This window comes from Pimephales promelas, chromosome 11, assembly GCF_988280905.1.
Source record: "Pimephales promelas chromosome 11, fPimPro1.hap1.1, whole genome shotgun sequence".
NCBI classification, from domain to species: Eukaryota; Metazoa; Chordata; class Actinopteri; order Cypriniformes; family Leuciscidae; genus Pimephales; species Pimephales promelas.
In genome coordinates, this window is record NC_142779.1 from 2,901,188 (window position 1) to 2,918,081 (window position 16,894).

Sequence of the window (16,894 nt, forward strand, 5' to 3'; positions counted from 1 at the left end):
TTTTTTTTTTTGGAAGGACTGAATACTATTATGGTAAATGTTATATATAAATCGCAAATTTTTTCACAAATTTTTGGAAATTACCACCACAAAATCAGTCATTTTGATCGCAAAAATCACAAAAAAAAAATCGTGAAATCCTGGAGGGACTGAAATACCTATGCATGCATGTATATATTTAAGAATTATCTGCGCTTAAATTCTGTATATATTTATAAATACATAATCTAAATTATATAAATATAAATATTTTATATATGAATAACACATTTTCTTAAATATATACATGCATGTGTGTGTATTTATATATACAAAATAATTATATACAGCACACACAAATGAATGAATGAAATGAATTGAAATGCACACACAATTAATTTTCGCACAGCCCTAATTAAAACATAAAATGAAAAATGAATAACTGAACATATAAAATATAACTGAATATATTAACAAAACCTTTAATAGCAAATCAATGATACTGACACATTTGAGCTTTTAAAGTTTTTATTATTATTGTTTATATGTCATATTTTCCCATTTTTGTGCTTTTCAACAGAGAGAAGTGAAGGATGTTTTCGCCGCCATCGTGTTTGAGGCAGCGTACAGTTTAGGAAAGCACGTCGTGGATGGATATCAGGACCGTGACCTTCCCTCTCTGACTCCTATTCTACGCTGGAAAAAAGGAGAGAAGATCGCCGCTAAGAATGAGGTTTGTATTTGTCAGCTTTCAATCAATTTTAAACAAGATAGCATTAGAAATGAAGATAACCTTTAGTAATTAATGTCGCTGCTGATAGCCTCGCGGATAGCCAACTGCACCTCCGGCGACGCGAGTTTGATTGAAGAACTGCCATATAGATATTTTTTATATTATCTCATAATTTGGTCTGTTATGATCTGCAGGATGCATTATAAGGCTCATGGTCCTTTGCCGAACCTCTTTCCCATGCTTTCCAGTCTGATCTGTAATGTCCTATCAAATAAATTTCAATTCATTTTATTTTTAAATAAAGGCATGAAAGGCCAGAAATAACCTGCCTAACTTAACCTAACTAGCTAACAAAACAAAAAAAAAACTTAAGGAATTAATCATGAGACCATAATGCACACATATATATTTAATGCATTATTATTCTTTTTTTAAATTAAATTTAGTATTATTATTTTAACTCCTTCCGTGCCATTGATGCTATTACGCATCTCCTAAAAGAGTACTGGATCTCCTGATCAAAACACAGACGAAGAAGAAGCAGAAACATGCGATTGAAGCATGTAAAATAACTCAATCGTCAAACATTTAAACAACACATAAATCAAAACTGCCTAATGATACTGAATGAAATGTCAACCCAGGACGAGAGATGGGACTGTGAAGCTTTAGGGGAGTTGATGGACTCGATCTACTCCATCTGTGTTTCCGATCCGGGCATGCATGGTCTTTGACCAAAAAACATTTTTCTCAGCTGTTTGCTCAATGTTGCTTTTTTTTATGAAACTCACGCACATTCAAGTGTTGATAAAGATAGAGTACATGAAGCTAGAATAATATATTGCATGTTCAGATATTTCTGTGAAAATTATCAAAAATGCTGTCGGTGTTTTTTAAAAAACGCTGGGGGGTTAAAAGGTTAATAGTACAGAACATTAGAGATGAGTAGAGTATTTTTTAATATAAGTAAAAACTACTATAGTTTTGAATACAAGTAAAGAAAATGAACTTTAAGCATGTTAATTTTCCAAGTTAATCAGGTTTTCTGTCCTAATTAGCAGAGACAATTTCTGGTTGCTTTTTTGAAACACGATCTTCCACAAGACACTGATAAATCACACTCTAAACAATGCTGGGTTGTTTGAACCCAAAATTGGGTAAAATATGGACCAACCCTAATGTTGGGTTAAAAATGTAATTTAAAATTTTAACTTTCACGTTCAGCTGTACATTTTTTAATTACTTTTTAAACCAATAGACAGTTGGTTTATTTAAATTTGCGTTGAAAAAAAAATCCAGCATTTTTTTATGATGTATATTTTTTTTTTTTTTAAATTACGATGTATATGAATGTGGTTTTAGTTAGGCCTCAATAATGGCGGTTGACTCTTTGTGAAAGGAATGTGGAAGATTGATGAATTTATTTGCCAACAGTCTGCTTCATAACCAACCAACCAGCTTTTCCCTCTGAGCTTGAGGAAACACGGCGCTGGCATCGTTCAGCGCGGCAGGAATCCATTATGATGGAATCCGAGGCCATTAGTAACTGTGTCCACCAGTTTGTCTGTAGCGCTAAAGCAAAGGTGTTGATGTCAAAATCTGTCCAGCACGAACACACGGCACTTTATTCTTCACGACTCATACTTTCAGGCCATCGTGAAGTCTTGCACAACAGCACCCTCTAGCATTTGCTTCCCATCGCAGGTTATACTAACAGTTGAGTTGTGTAAACATCCTGTGCTCTGTTTGACTCTTCACAGACGTGGTTCGAGAAGAACTGTCTGTCAGACGACTGTGCCGCTGACCTGAGGCTTCATGGGAAACTGCTGCTTTCTGGGTAAAGCCCCTGGTCTTCTCCTCTCCATGTTCTGCGCAACGGCTCGTTTCAGTTCATTTACGTCATTAGGGTTGAGTCGCTGTGGGTGTGGACACACACCGGACTGTGACGTCATTCATTAGACCGTCTTAAAGGAAGTCCTAGTCTGGTTCTGAATGATCTGGACCTAAACGTTGAACCTTCACTGTTTAAAGACCAAATGGTGACTGTATATACTAGAGCTAATAATTGAAAACACATTTTACTGTAATGACTACAAAACAGGCGTTCATGGATCAGATATATTTGTGTAAGGAAAATTAAGTCTATTTTAGGACCTTTTTTCATTATTCAAAGACATTCAGATTACATTTTTTTATTATTAGTGCACTAAAAAAAATGATTTTGTTGGTTTACCTTTAACAAAAGTAAGTATTTTAGTAATTTTTTGTTATTTAAACCATCACTAGAAATACAGTGATGTATATGACTCACAAATATTTTAACAGGTTTCCTGAGATTTTCCTTTTCTGTTTCGTTTCTCTCATTTCTCAGGCGTTACATCAGTTCTCATCTGGCTCTTGGTGGAGTGAAAAATGTGTCATTGAATTTAACCATCTCTAATGCTGGAGATGACGCCTATGACACCAACATCTACTTGAACTTCTCCAGAGAGGTTCACTACATCAACTTCCTACAAAGAGTAAGTCTGATATATAACTCAATAGTTTCTCTAAACCAGACTTTTGACTGCAGTCTTGTCCAGTTTGCTGCTTATTCTTACCAAGAACTGACTGACATGTGTACTTGGCACTATTGTTAACATGACATACAGGAAGGGCTTGTAACGCAGTCACACCTATTAGCCACTTTGGCAGGTTTAAATTCATACATTATATAGCTTGTACATTTTTCAATTGTAGTCTTTTAAAAAGGCATCTGAAATAATAAACTAAGTGCGATGTAGTGTTGTCAAATATACAGATTTTTCGATCCTGAAACATCGTCCAATACTCATTTTCCTCAGAATAGATAATTCTAGATAATATCACACTGTAAAAAAATATTTTCAAGATTTGTTATCACAACATTTTTTCTTTTGTCAAATCAACTTAAATAATTTATTTAGTTGAGATAACTTATTATTTTGAGTTTCTGATGATTAAATTCATCTCCATTGTATTAACTCACTTTTTCCAGTTCAAGCAACTTAAAATTTTAAGGCAACCCAGGTTACTTTCTTTTTTAGGTTAAACCAACAATATTTTTTTACAGTCTTTCTCATCTCTCAGACAACGATTGACACAAACCCGCCTCTCCTCACTCACTCGATTTTGCTCCGGATGAATATTGTTGGTGTTACAGGGTTTGAATTTTGCTGTGGGATTGGGCATAATTTTACTCATTAGCAAGTTTTGTGCAAGTGCAACACATAAAGCCACCTCTCAGAAATAAATTGAGTTTTTTTTTACTGCTAATTGCGCTTAAACAGTCAAATACACACGTTATTGTCAAAATGCCGATCTTGGCGAGTAATAATGTAAACACAGTCAGTTATGTCGTAGCCCTCAAACCGTATTCACTTTATAGCCCTTAATCCTGTAATTTTGGACAAATGTGGGCACAGAGGACTGATCCTAATTTTTAATTATTATAATTGTTATATCACTATCTTCGATAAAGTTTTGTCTATCCATTTATGGTGTTTTTTGAATTTATTTACTTCAAAAAGTACCATATTTTCTATTTAAATTATGCTTATTTTTATGGGTTTTTTTTAACTACATTTAAATATCATTCCAATAAGTTCTTATAGCTAAAACGTAAAGATGAAGTGACTTTGCTTTGGTGTCTTATTTTGGCTTATTTTAGAATGCTCTAAATTACAGTTTTTCCCATTCATTTCTAAGGGTGCCCATTTTTGAGTTTTTTTTTTTTTTTTTTTACCCACTTAACATTGTAGAATTGAGTCAAAAAAAAATGTGTGTGTTCAGGAGGCAAACTTAGGAAAAGTAGCCAAATCTTGTACCGCTCAGATCAGGGGAAGTATTTTTTAAAAATAAATCAAAACTATTTTGCCCACATTTGTCCAGAATATGGTTTTAGGGTTAAGTGAACATAAACAGTTGAGAAAGAAAACGCACGTGTGACACGATAATGGATCCGTGCGTCTGGTCTTAAAGTGACAGCAGCTTAATAAACCTGCTGCCAAATTATTGAGATCATATTAAAAATATCTATATGGCAGTTTTGCCCCATAGTTTCAATCCCAAAATTAGGCGAGTAACTTTGGAAAAGCGGCTGGTGAGCAAAAAAGTTAATGTCAAGCGCTGCTTCAAACTAAATTCCCCAATGTTTTTCAAAGATTGATTGCTACGAACTTTCAGATGCGGTCATTATAGCAGCCTGATAAACACCAATTTGTTTCCCAGTGGAGTTATATAAGCCTACTGAAGATTGTATAAAGCCAGACTGAAGTTTGAAGTTTGCAGAGCTCTCGCCACTCTTGTTTGTAATACGCACCAGTCGGCTCATGGGTGTGCCATGAACCAGGTGCCAAATACTGACAAATAGGTTCAATGGAAAATGTGACAAGTTTGAATCTTCTTTATAAGGAAATGTGGTCATCATATCCCTGATTTAAAGGGACGTAATGGAAAAAATGGTGTCGAATTCGCGTTCAGTCAGTAGGGGAAGTTGTGGAAACAGGAGGAAGTGCACAGTCACTGATGAGAGCACTTGCAGCTGGTCAGTGTATCGTTATCTCAGGCGTCTCGAACACGTCTCACACTGAAATCCCTGTTACAGCTCCCTCACGGTCTGTTTCCTCTGCTGAAAAGCTTTCTGTGGTTATCAGTGGCATAAGCGAGAACATTTCCTACTTTAGTTTGACAATAATGGAGAAACTCTTTAAGATTGCTAAACGGACCTCTGTGATAAACTCAAGAGGGAAACGAAGCAGCAGAATTGCGCACTTTAATGGTTGTTCTCTAATTTTAAGGGATAATATCTATATTTGGACATGTGTTTCCTAATTTTTTCCTATTTGTTTTAATAACTTTACTGATTTTAGAAAAAAAAGCAGATGCAGAAAGAAAGGACAATCAACAACTGCGACAGAAATATTACTTCTTAAAAGGATAGTTCACCCAAAAATATATATTTTTTTGGCATTATTTACTTATTACCCTCATGTCGCCTCAAACCAGTATGATTTTCTTAAAAATAAAAATGTAAATAAATAAATTTAGTTACACTTTATTTTAAAGGAGTAGTTCACTTTTGAAAAAACTTTTGCTGATAATTTACTCACCCCCATGTCATCCAAGATGTCCATGTCTTTCTTTCTTCAGTCGAAAAGAAATTAAGGTTTTTGATGAAAACATTCCAGGATTTTCTCCATATAATGGACTTCAATGGGGTCCAAACGGTTCAAGGTCCTAATGAGAGTTTCAGTGCAAACTGCAAACCGTTCAAAGAGGCTTTAAACGATTCCAGACGATGAATAAGGGTCTTATCAAACGAAACGATCTCTCATTTAAAAAAAAGTTTAAGTTTTATAAGCTCAAATGGTCGCCCGTGATGCGCGTTCGTGACTCTCCTGTTCGAACTCATTTATCAAAATGAACATTTGGTTGATTCAGTGAACGAAATGAATGAATTGACTCGGAAAAAGATTCGTTCATATCGATAGGCTTCGCTTTTCAGATTAGAATGTTGCCACTTGCTAGTAACGTGTAACTAACTACGTCGCCTTAAAATAAATTTCCATAAATATATGTAAAAAATAATGCTGCTCTTTTCCAAAAACAATAGCATATAACATACAGTATTCACTGTTTGATGGTATTCGTCTTCTTTCACTTTCAATGCATGGAAAAGCGCAGCATGAACAAAACATCTAATTTTATGTTACACAGAAAATAAAAAGTCTTACTGGTTTGGAAAGGTGAATAAATTATGACATCATTTTGATTTGCAGGTTAATTAAGAATTCCAAATAATTTATGTTTGGTTTAGACGATTTGACCTTCATTTGTGTTCTTCTCCTTCTGCGTTCCGAAATCCTTCTAAATTAATTTGTTTGTTTTTGAAGTGCTCAGATTTCCCTCTATATATCCTGGTGTTTTGACACAGATGGAGCGCTTAACATCGTTTTACCGTCTTAAATTTCATTTTGATCATTTTTTTGCGGTGCTACCTCCCTCTTCTGAGAGTAATTGGTGATGACTGTTGAATAGGGGTCGAGCTGGAAGTGTATTGTGAGAAGACAGTGGCCGTACTTTGTTTGCTGTTCTAGTACTGTACGCTCAGCAGGACCCGTCTAATTACCAACGCCGCGTGAAGTCGTCTGTGTTGATGTGACCCGTCTTCACTCGGCGGAGGTCAGGCCAGAACGTCTCCCTTGGCCAGTTCAGCTTTCCATCATGCCGAGTGTGAACTTGCGCTCGCCTCTTGTTTTATAGTAGGTCCTGTTGGCCCGGTGTTTGTCTTGCAACCCAAACCATCTGCAGCGGTGAATTGGTTTCAGAAGCTCCATGGCCTCAGTCAGGTGGCCCCGGGGCCCCTCTGGTGAAGAAACACACTCACTGTAATTAGATAAACCTTGGATTGTCCTTTTATTAGATTGAGGCAGGTGAAGCGAAGACCTTCAAATTGGTGTCTCGAAAAAACAATACGAGTTACTGAAGCGCTAAATGACGTGGCCGAGAGAGAGATAGAGAAACAGTCTGGCTGGAAATGAAGTTTATTTTAGAGAGACTCAGCCAATACATACATCATTTGAGATTTGTTAATGTTTCAGTTTAATAACACACAGACCAGAGCGTGGTGACTTCATAAAAACACCTCTTTCCTTCCTGTATGCCATGGTGGAATACAATTACTGAAACAGTAGTGACAAAACACGGGGCAGATTTAGAGAAAAAAGATATAGTACAAGCACACAAAAAATTCAATATATATATTTATCAAAAATAAATAAATATATATATATATATATATATATAAATACATAACAAAAATATATATTTATCAAAATGATAAAACAATAGATACAATTGTATCTTGTATCTTGTTGAGCATGTTCATCTACACTATTGTTAAAAAGTTGGGGTTAGTAAGATTTTATTAAGGAATTAATACTTTGATTCAGCGAGGATACATTCAATTAATCAAAATTGAGAGTAAAGACATTAATATTGTTACAGAGATTTCTATTTGAAAAAGTTGCTGTTATTTTGAACTTTCTATCTTTCAAAGAATCCTGAAAAAAAGTATCACGGTTTTCATAAAAGTATTAAGCAGCACAAATATTTTCAATATTGATATTAATGATAAATGTTTCTTGAGGATCATATTAGAGTGATTTCTGAAGGATCATGTGACTCTGAAGACTGGAGTAATGATGCTGAAAATACAGCTTAGGAATCGCACAGGAATATATTAACATACATTTTAATATATGTAAACTGTTATTTTTACCTTAAAATTACGTTTTTTGTGTATTTTTGATTAAATAAATGTCGGTGAGCATAAATCTTACTGACCTCGACGATCACTGCATGAGAATCTACTGAAATAAAACCAGAGATAAACTTGCAAAATAAAATAATAGGATAAAACGACAAACATTTTATGTCACATGATCCGCAGGGCCCTGCTCACTCCTGCTCACAGATGGCTGATGGGTAAACACGTGCACTCCTCTTCTCCGTAGGAGCACTTACTGTTTGTTTGGCGATGCTTCGCAGTTTAGGAAATAGAGGTCCTTTATGAACTGGAGTTGTCCTGGGGTTTTCCTGTTAGTGCTTTGAGGATGTTGTGTCGGAGAGTTGCTTATTTAAGTCCACTTGATAAAGACAAAGGGTACGTCTCCTCACTGACCAGACTGAAGAAAAAGTGCTGAGCAAGAGGGAGACGACTGTATAAATAATGTTGAACTATTCTTGCCACATATCGTACAGTATGTGAGGGATCTTATGCCATTTTTTCAATGGACAAAACATTATCCATCTATAACATTGTAGCATTTTGAGTCTGATATATTAAAGGGATATTTCACCCCAAAATCTCTGTCAGTAATGACTCTCCCTCATGTTGTTCAACCCCGTAAGACTTTCGTTCATCTTCAGAACAGAAATTAAGATATTTTTGATTAAATCTGAGAGCTGGATCACTCCTCCATAGGATTGAAACTTGCCGACCCAGAAAAGTTATTAAAGACATCGTCAAAATAGTCTGAGTGACTACAGCGGCTCAATCTTAAAGGTATACTCCACTTTTTTTTGGGAAAAAGTCTCATTTTGCAACTCCCCCAGAGTTAAACAGTTGAGTTTTACCGTTTTCGAATATATTCAGCCGAGTTTTTGATATTTAGAAGAATATCAGTAACCAGACAGTTTCTGGTCTCATTGACTTCCATAGTATATTTGTTTCCTATGGAAGTCAATGAGACCAGAAACTGTCTGGTTACTGATATTCTTCTAAATATCAGAAAAGCGGCTGAATGGATTTGAAAACGGTAAAACTCAACTGGTAAAATGAGCCTATTTCCAAAAAAGTGAAGTATCCCTTTAAGTTAATCAAGCGAAGAGAATACTTTTTGTGCGCAAAAAAACAAACAAAAATAATGACTTTATTCAACTATTTATTTCCTTTAAATCTGGCTTAGATGTCTAACAATTCCAATAGGTTTTGATAAACTGTAAACATGATCATTTTTGGGCACAAATGGAGATATTTGTGTGGGAAAATGTTAGTGAACACAGAACAAATTTTGTGACGTTCAGGCCAGGGTTAAGAATGTATTGAAGAAAGTTCAAAAGAATAACATTTATTTGAAATATAATACTTTTGTACCTCATAAATGTCTTTTCTGCCATTTTTGTTCAGTTAAATGCATCCTTGCTGAATAAAAGTATTAATTTCTTTATTTATTTTTTTATTGTATGACTCCCAAATTTACATCAGATTGCATGAGACACATTTGTATATCTGTGCCTAATAATATTTTGGGGAACTACAGGCCAAAAAATGTAAAAATGCTTGATCTGGTGCGGATATGGACCACAGACCGCAAATTGAGCAGCACTGAATGCTCTTGAACTCAGAAATGATTAACAGGCCACATTTAGTCCGCAGGCCGGCAGTTGAGGTGCCCTGTTGTACATTAGCAACACTCAAATCTGCATGGGGAACCCGGGGTGTTCGTGTAAACGCTCCAAACCAGTGCAAAACGTGAGGCCAAAGCCTCAAGCTCTTCCCCAGAGAGCTCCCAAACGCATAAAAAATGAGTTTTGCATACAGTCCCAGGCTTCCCTGCACCCCCCTCATCTACTTTTGACTATTTATTGATGTATTTTCTCCGGCAGCAGTTCTTGTTATTGCTGCAACCTCGCTAAGAATAGCTCTAGTGTAAACTGAAGAATGGGGAACACGTGCAAGTCCTCACGTGCTGAAGATCCCAGAGTTAAGCGCTCGTCCTCTGCATTGTTCCAGCAGCGTGAGGCCGTCTGGTTGATCAGTGGCCCTGATGGATTACTGTGTTTTACCTTCTCATCTCTGTGAAATGACAGCTTTGTGAACTCTCGCTGTAGGAACGCTCACCCCTCGCAGAGTCCAAACTCAGCTGTTTACACGAACCAGCCGGCGCTGCTCTGCTGTGTTTAGAAGAAGCTCTCAACTCTCTCTGGCCATTGTCCCTGTTACTGTTCTCCTAGTGTACAACACATGAGACTACAGTTATTTATGGGTTAGTCAGGTCAAGTTAAAAAAAAATTATATATACCCCTGCCTTTAATGTTAGAAATCAGGGAAACGACAGTATTAAATGTAAAATTCATGAGTCGTGAAACCTAACTTTATGACAACTGTCAACCTCGGAGTAGTTCACTTTTAAAATAACTTTTGCTGATAATTTACTCACCCACATGTCATCCAAGATGTCCATGTCTTTCAATCATCAGTCGAAAATAAATTAAGGTTTTTGATGAAAACATTCCAGGATTTTCTCCATATAATGGACTTCAATGGGGTCCAAACGGTTCAAGGTCCTAATGACAGTTTCAGTGCAAACTGCAAACTGTTCAAAGGGGCTTTAAACGATTCCAGACGATGAATAAGGGAAAAGGGAAAAATCTTATCAAGCGAAAAGATCACTCATTTAAAAAAAACAAAAAGTTTAATTTTTATAAGCTCAAATGGTCGCCTGTGATGCACGTTCGTGACTGTCCTGTTCGAACTCGTTTTTTTTTTCCATGTCATTTGGTTGATTCAGTGAACGAAATTAATGAATTGACTCGGAAAAAGATTCGTTCATATTGATGAACAAGTTCGAACAGGAGAGTCACGAACGTGTGGACCTTGAACCGTTTGATTCCCATTAAAGTCCATTATATGGAGAAAAATCCTGGAATGTTTTCATCAAAAGCCTTAATTTCTTTTCGACTGAAGAAAGAAAGACATGGACATCTTGGATGACAAAAGTTTTTTTTTAAAGTGAACTACTCCAATTCAGATCAGTGATGATTTAATTCGGTTCAATAACAGTGTTAATGTTGCAAAGTTCATCAGTTATGAAATGAACACATTTTTTATCTGTCAGAACACAATAGTGTCATTATTCGACTCAAGTCAGGTTAGTGTTAATTCATTTCAGTTCAATAAGTCGATGTTGCAAAGTTAGTATTATTATTGAGCTCAGTTCAGTTCACATTTTGTTCTCTTCCGATAGTCAGTGCAGTTAAATCACTGATATTCCTGAATGTTAATTATTTTAAACCCCAAAAAGTTAGTGCATAACATTTTTTCCTAGTGTTTTATATGATCTTTTTTGTATCTTAAGTTAACCATGTATGTGTTATATTGTCCCGAGACTGACTTCAATATCCATCTCGTAGCATGTTCCTTGCAGTGTTCACATTTGCGAGACACGTTTTGACTGGTTGTAGATGCAAATGTTAAACCAGTTGCATGCTTGAAATTGTAAGAGCTAAACATAAACAAATAAAAATGTTCCTCCAACTGTCTTTCTGCAGAACTAAATTCTAGATCTGAACATAATTGTAATGCATATTGAGTCCAGCTTGCAAGAGTTTAATTTGATCAATGGTAAACCATTTGCCTTCTGAACGTTTGCCTGGGAATCAGTGATTTCTTTGGATGTTTTTTAAGGCATGCTTTGTAGGAAGGCACTGCGGTTGCCGAGACTTTCTGCTGGGGTCCGTACCAATTAGTACAGCTTTTGAAGAGTTTGACTGGTTATTCTCACTGTCATTTCTGTTTTCTCTCTCTGTTTCGGCTCCAGGAAGAGAAGGGCATCTCCTGTATGCTGGTAGAGCTGGACTTCCTCAAGTGCAGCATTGGATTTCCTTTCATGAGGGCACAAACCAAGGTAGTACGACAGGAGCGTCAGCTTAACAGCTTAATGATCTACTTAACCCTCAGGTGCTCTTTGGTCATTTCTGACCGAAAAATTTTCTGTTTTGAATTTCTAAAAATCACAGCTTCATCGGAATGTTATGAAACTTGGTGACTTTTATGGCATTATGTATGTGAATACACAAAAAAAATTTAGGTCATGATCCAAGCATGCTAAGTGGTCTTAAAAAAAAATAGTCACACTTGTGGTCTTCGGTCAAAAATGACCCCCATAGGAAATGAATGGGAAATTGACAAAAAAAAAAATTCTCTGAATTTTTGTACGTGCAATCTACAAATCGGCCACAATTCTAAAAAAAAGTACACCGCAGGAAAGGGGTGACACTCTACAACATCTAGAGTGCAAAACAGACAAACCCTCCCACACACACACACACACACATACAAACACACTTTTAAACACATACACACCAATAAATTTTGATTACAAAAAGTATGTTTTGAATTTTTAAAAATCACAGCTTCATCGCGATGTTACGAAACTTGGTCACTTTTTTGGCATTATGTATGTGAACACACAAAAAAAATTAAGGTCATGGTCTGAGCATGCTAAGTGGTCTTAAAAAATAGTCACACTTGTGGTCTTTGGTCAAAAATGACCCCCATAGGAAATGAATGGGAAATTGACAAAAACACAAAAATTCACCTTTTTCTTATTTATTTGTTTACATTTTTTAATAAAAAAATTTTTTTTGAGATTGTTTCAACTATATATTCAAATCCACCAAAAAAAAAAAAATGTGTTCATAAACATCTGGGGAATTCACATGCTTCTCCATAGAGAGCTGTACATGCCATCTAGTGGTTACACCATGATTCTACGCTTTTTATCTATACTGTAACCAGATGGTTCAAATTTTCTTCAAAAAATATTCTTTTTCTGAAGGCCTAGACTCTATATTAAACTAAAATACTTCATTAATAATTTTTTGAAAAAAATAATAATATATATAGAAAAATATATATATATATTTCCATGGCAAAAATAGACCATAAATATTGCACAAATATTAATAAATTCAATCAAATTGTCTCAAAATACTAAATTACAAAGAATAAATATTATAGAACAAAAATAAATTGCATTGGTTTTACTGGGATGGAGGAAATTTAATTTTTAGGTGTCCGGTCACTTTTGACCGGGAAGATAACAAGAGTGACTCCGAAACGAAGAGCACCTGAGGGTTAATTATAGTGCAATTCCATTTAACCTTATAGTTTTAACCTTTTTTTCCCCCAGTATCATCTATCTGTGCTTTTTGACACGAGTCATCTATCTGGTGAAAATGAGACACTGCTGTTTATAGTACACACTAAAAGGTGAGCTTTGAACAGATTTAATGAACTTCCCCCTTTAAAAGTGTATGCTTTATTTGTATGATTAAAATACACATGGTTCACATCATCAGTCCACATTAGTTAATGTCTGTGATGTTTATATTTGAAACAACTAGATAGATTAGACATTTGGACTTTTCACTATTTGGCTCATTTGTGAGAAATTAAGTGGTTTTGCTTGATATTGAAGTCATGATATGAATCTAATGCTGGCCAGATGTGTTTTTTCTTTGCTCAGAGAAGTGCATTACACACTAAGTGGAAAAGACTTGCACTCTGTGAAGCAAATAAAACTATCATAATGCATATTTTGTGATCTCACAGTGGAAACGATCAATAAGCATGCTGAAAACATTTGGAATCTGTAAGATGTTTTTGAAAGAAGCAAAATACAGTAAAACAATAATTTTCTCAATATTTTAAAAGTATTTTTAAATATATTTGAAAATATTATTTATTCCTGTGATCAAAGCTGAATTTTCAGCATCATTACTCCAGTCTTCAGTGTCACATGATCCTTCAGAAATCACTCTAATATGATCCTCAAGAAACATTTCTGATTATGATCAACATTGAAAATAATTGTGCTGCTTCATAATTTCTTTTGGAAACCTTCAATAGATGAATAGAAAGTGAATAGATGAATAGAAACCTTTTGTAACATTATAATTGTCTTTACTGTCACTTTTGATCAATTTAATGCAAAAAAAAATCGTACTTACCCCATACTAAACTACTGTATATATGAGCAATATCACACTCTATATCAGCACGGCTGTGATGCGTTCAATGAAGTAATTCAGCATTGCCTCATTTCTCGTTCTAAAGTGACAAATCTGTATTAGTAACAGAGGCTTGGGCTCAATTTTTAATCTGTGTATTTAAATAATTGTCTTGGTTGAATATTATTGTTTTTTTTTATTTCTAAGTGCCAATCCAGAACATAATAGCACTCTTCATGATAACACACTGGAGTTGTCCATACCACTGGTACATGAGGTGGACACAGCAATCACTGGGTAAGATTTACACTTCACAAGCTTAAAGGAAAACTTTACGTGCTTATTTATTCACCCTCATGTTGTTCAAAACCTGTATGACTCTCTGTGGTTTGTCAAACAAATCTCTATAAGACTAAATATTGTATCCATATTCTGAAGCTAAATGATAACTGATTGCTAATTGAATGCATAAAACCAGATTGAGATTACTTCACAACACCTCCCTTGGGTTTTTTTGGTGGGGGAAAGATCTATTCATACAGGCTTTTAACACGAGAGTAAGTACATGTACACTGTTTTTGGTCATCTATTCTTGTAACAGCTTTGTAGTCCATCACGCTCCAGACATCTGAGAACACCAGAGACATCTGTGGTCCGCTCAGTGTTTACTTCTTATGTGCACATTTCTTTTTTGGCTCCTGTTTCTTTACACTGCTGGAGTATTTCAAAGTTAAAGGCTCACAGACGCTTGTTTCACAGAGATGAATGATGCTTAAATACACAACATGCTCTTCAGCAAGATGTACAGCCTGATAATGTGAACGTCCTCCCTGTAATGTTTTAGATTAGCCCGCCAGAGACTACACTTTCATATATAAACACCAACTCCAGAGGTTCGACGTAAAGCCAGATCAAAGTCTCCTTTATGTCATTTAGCAGGTTAACTTCATATGTATAAGAAGGTTTCTTATGAGGTACATATAGACAAACCTATGCAATACTCTTCTGGCATGGAGTATTTTCCAGGTGTTTGAACTATAAAAGCTGCAATGTTTTAATAAAATTAAGTCATTCTGACAGCAGCACATTTACATTATATTATAGATCAAAGCTACAATCCAATGAATCACATTAAAGGGCTCCTATTTTGTTTTTTTAACATGTTCATCTTTCTTTAGTGAGTGATGTTGAAGGTTGTTCTTCTCTATATCAGTGTCAGTGTTTCTGAACTCCTGAAACAATCCAGTCTTGAGTTTCTTTCGGGAACGAACACGTCACAATAGTCCTCATTTGAATAATTAATATGCATAATAAAGGGGCGGGGCCTGGTTGAGTTAGTTATAGTGTGTTGAAACTGGCGGGACATTTCCCAGTCACACTCAAAGCGCTTGACCAATCACATCACACTGCTCCAGCCAACCAATCAGAGCACAGTGTGCTTTCAGAAGGCGGGGCTTCATAGAGACAGGAACTAAACAGAGCGTTACTGACAGACTGGGAAGAGAGGAGCCGCAACAATGGAGATTATGTGAAAAATAATGTGTTTTTAACATTCATGCATGAGCCCAAAAACAAAATCAAGACTTTGTCCATAATATTAAAGCACAATGATGTTTGCCATATAACTGTGTGTCCGTTTTTACAGTGTGGTCAACCCTACGTCTTTTGTGTATGGAAACTCAGTCGACCGATCACGCTTCCTTCGGCTGGAAGACATGGAGTGCAGCTTTCAGCCGCTCAACTTCACATTTCAGGTATCCCATGTGTTCATAAGTTTTTCTGTACATTTTATTGTAGACTCTGACTTTAATGAACCAGCAGTGTGATGTGTACTCTGAAGGGGTTTATTTTATGATAATGACTGGTTAACTGTGTAATATCACACTTGCATGATTACTTTAAAGGGTTAGTTCACCCAAAAATGAAAATTCTGTCAGTATTTACTCACCCTCATGTTGTTCCAACCCCGTAAGACCTTCGTTCATCTTCGGAACACAAATTAAGATATTTAAGATATTAAGATCGCTCCTGCTTACAGTCCATAGGCTTCTTGAGGGACTGGCTCTTGCTGTCCCCGAAAAGTCATTAAAGACATCGTTAAAATAGTCCAAGTGACTACAGGGGCTCAATCTTAACTTTATCAAACGACGAGAACACTTTTGTGCGCGAAAAACAACAAAAATAACGACTTTATTTCAACTATTCACTTCCTTCTCCATGCGGCAGTAGTCAGTTAACGTAGTGTGATTGCGTAGAGCTACGTCACACGTAGGCTCACTATTGGCCGACGCTGGTCATGTGTGTGTGATGCGTGTGACGTACAATAACAGAAGCTTACGCTATTAAACTAGTAACCTGACTCGCGCAGAGGGAGAAATAAACGAATAGTTGAAATAAAGTCTTTATTTTTGTTGTTTTTTGCGCACAAAAGTGTTCTCGTCGTTTGATAAAGTTAAGATTGAGCCCCTGTAGCCACTTGGACTATTTTAACGATGTCTTTAATGACTTTTCGGGGACAGCAAGAGCCAGTCCCTCAAGAAGCCTATGGACTGTATGCAGGAGCGATCTTAATATCTTAAATATCTTAATTTGTGTTCCGAAGATGAACGAAGGTCTTACGGGGTTGGAACAACATGAGGGTGAGTAAATACTGACAGAATTTTCATTTTTGGGTGAACTAACCCTTTAAGTAAATAAAGATTTGAAATATTGTTTGGTGTTTCAATCAAAGCACTAGCGTTATCAGGGGATCATTTTTTTTTAATAATCTCAATCTGTTTAGTTATTGACAGATTGACAGATAATATCTGTTGCTCCCCCTTCCCTATTTGTTTTTTTTTTGAATGGATATTATATTGTTATATC

At 35.8% G+C, this 16,894-nt stretch overlaps 1 protein-coding gene across 1 annotated transcript in view; it reads left to right on the plus strand.

Annotated features, from left to right (window-relative positions):
- Positions 1-16,894, plus strand: part of itga9 (integrin, alpha 9) — a 98,966-nt gene that overhangs the window by 63,856 nt on the left and 18,216 nt on the right. The window contains exons 16-22 of the mRNA XM_089116751.1: positions 560-712; positions 2,473-2,549; positions 3,084-3,231; positions 11,836-11,922; positions 13,210-13,289; positions 14,237-14,326; positions 15,675-15,783. Coding sequence (XP_088972877.1) covers positions 560-712; positions 2,473-2,549; positions 3,084-3,231; positions 11,836-11,922; positions 13,210-13,289; positions 14,237-14,326; positions 15,675-15,783 — 744 coding nt within the window. The remainder of the gene's footprint in view (positions 1-559; positions 713-2,472; positions 2,550-3,083; positions 3,232-11,835; positions 11,923-13,209; positions 13,290-14,236; positions 14,327-15,674; positions 15,784-16,894) is intronic.